The sequence below is a fragment of the Prunus dulcis genome, chromosome 1 (genome assembly GCF_902201215.1).
Source record: "Prunus dulcis chromosome 1, ALMONDv2, whole genome shotgun sequence".
Taxonomy (NCBI): domain Eukaryota; kingdom Viridiplantae; phylum Streptophyta; class Magnoliopsida; order Rosales; family Rosaceae; genus Prunus; species Prunus dulcis.
This window is the reverse complement of record NC_047650.1, coordinates 41086535-41088977: the sequence shown is the minus strand read 5'-3', so window position 1 is coordinate 41088977 and position 2443 is coordinate 41086535. Positions and strand designations below refer to the sequence as shown.

Below are 2443 nucleotides of genomic sequence, written 5' to 3'. Positions count from 1 at the left end.
GAATGATTGAAGGTTGCCAAGGAAACTTCGTTTTTGACCTTACAGCAGCGTGCTGAAAGGGCTTAAGGGTGTGTCTTATTAGGATTTTGCATGGTCTTCCCGATGAATGCTTAGAAGAAGTTATAGCACACTATTTTTAGAGCACGAGCTGCTTGTAGCATGAAGATGTATGCATGATCCCCTTAAGCAAGAGTTGTCGTTAATGCGTTAAGCCTTCAGGAACACGAATTGGAGAGCCAGTGCCGTAAGCTACGAGACCTTCTCCTTGACTGAGAATGGCGCTTGGTGCATGGTGGAAACATCGAAAGGATCATCCATAGCGCTTCTTCTATTCTGTTTTAGTCATGCACCGTGATCTAGTTGAGATACCCGATTCTCCTTCTTCGCACCGTAATATATATATATTCTTTTAATAGAAAGGGCATATCTTCCAGCACCATCTTTCTCTACCACTTGTCCTTATTTCATTTTGCAGGCTGCATTTCTTTGTTGTAGGGGCTGGCTGGCTCAGTGTGTAGTAGCTTTTCCTTTTGAAACTGTAGGGTGTATCGATCTTTAGCATAGTTGACTGCGTCTGGGCTCGAGTTGTACCCCTTTTTTTTTTGGAGAGCCTAAAGCTCATGTTGTCGGAAACTTGGAACACAACATTGTTCCATACTTTCTGTCAGAACTTTTGATGTAGAATGCTTTAGATATTGAGCTTCGGCCTGTTTTGTATGCTTTGCTTGGTTGGAAATAATGAAATGCATGAATTGTTGCGATTTGGAATGCATTGAGATAAAGATTTCCAGCTTGTTCTGTACACTCTACTTGGCTGAAATGCATGAGTTGCTTGAGATTTTAACAGGTCGGGTTGTGATAGATGCCAGGTATATGCTACCAATTTTTTTTTTTAGGTTGAGAGCATCTCACGAGTCGCGGAGGATACACTTCCTACTCCTCCTCTTGGGACGTCCAGCGTAGCTGCCGACACTGCCCTGCACCTTCCAGCAGCGCAGCCTCCTGCTCATCCTTTCATAAGCACATCTGACACAACTGCCGGCACCTCTCCACAGCTTCCAGCAGTGCTGCCTCCTACTCTTCCTTTCATAAGCATATCTGACACAATTACCGGCACCTCTCCACAGCTTTCGGCAGTGCTGCCTCCTTTCCTAAGCACATCCGACACAACTTCCGGCACCTCTCCACAGCTTCCAGCAGTACCGCCTTGTGGTGAGATTATTGATGACAACCATAAGGACGGTGATGTTTCCACCTCCGTAGGGCATTTATCGGAGAAAAGCATGTCTTGGCAAGATTGGGAGAATTCCTTCATGGCGTTCAAAGCCTTCTTTGATGGTGGCGCTTAAGATATGTGAGGCCATAACTCTGGGCTCTCATGTGGACTTCTTCATCAACCTTGTGAGGAACCTAGCATGTGCTGTCTTTGGAGTGCGGGCCATTCAAAGCATGAAATTATCACATGGTTCCAGTGAGGTAAAAGCTGCTGTCGACACTTTGATCATTAAGCAACAGGAATTGGACAAGCAGCGCCGGGAAGTGCATGCCCTTTTTTTTGCTAAGGGTATTTCTGCCGACAATGCTGAGTGTGTGACGGAGGCAACAGCCAGATCATCTCCTAGTGCTTCTTTCGTTCTTTTTGGGCATTCTTCACAGCTTCAAGGTATATAATTCCTCTCTTGTTTTTTTTATCGGGCTACTCCTTCCAGCATCCCTTGGTCTTAACACACATCTTCTTCTTGCAGGTTGTCTCCTCTTGGCTTGGTGACTGATTATCTTGGCGCGTGGTTCTGTTCCCTTGAAGACCATAGGCTGCATGGGTCTTTAGCATGTGTAGTTTTATCTTGCTTTGACTGTAGTTTTTTTTTTTTTAGACACTCTAACGACCATGTCGTTATGGCTTTGTAATGTAATGTTGAATCACTGGAGCTTGTATCCATTTCTGAATGCTTGAGGCATGTTGTAATCTGCATGTCTTATATATATATATATATATGTTGCTTGGTTGGCAAAATTTGTTTTTATGAACTGCTGGAGATTCTTTGACAGGTTGGATATCCTTAAAAACAAGGTATATGTTGCCAAAATTTTGTCTGACCACTAGGCCTGAAAAACACCCTCTTGTCATACCCAAAAAGGGTCAGACTAGTGTATGTATGGTCTTTGTAAAATTCCCAGATGTTTTGCATATTCTGGTTGCTCATCAAAAGAGGACAATGGTTTCGTTGTTCCAGCAGCTCAAGAATGCATGCCCCATATTATTTTGCTTTGGCGTGCAGCTTGTTGATGGCCTCTGACCCCATCCAAGTGACTTTGCTTGGCATGTCTTACTGCTAAGTGGCGTGCTTGACATAAGATTAACTTAGCTGTAGTAAAGCTTGAGCCACTTTGCATTAATGAATACTCCCATCAAATCAAGCCCCCAAGTATGAAAGGACCAAGG

General features: G+C 44.0%; 1 protein-coding gene across 1 annotated transcript; it reads left to right on the top strand.

Annotated features, from left to right (window-relative positions):
- Positions 1-902: 902 nt before the first annotated feature.
- Positions 903-1859, top strand: LOC117616114. The gene is made up of 2 exons (XM_034345328.1): positions 903-1663; positions 1746-1859. The coding sequence occupies exons 1-2, from the start codon at positions 1336-1338 to the stop codon at positions 1766-1768; spliced, it is 351 nt and encodes a 116-aa protein (XP_034201219.1). The 5' UTR covers positions 903-1335; the 3' UTR covers positions 1769-1859.
- Positions 1860-2443: the final 584 nt, after the last annotated feature.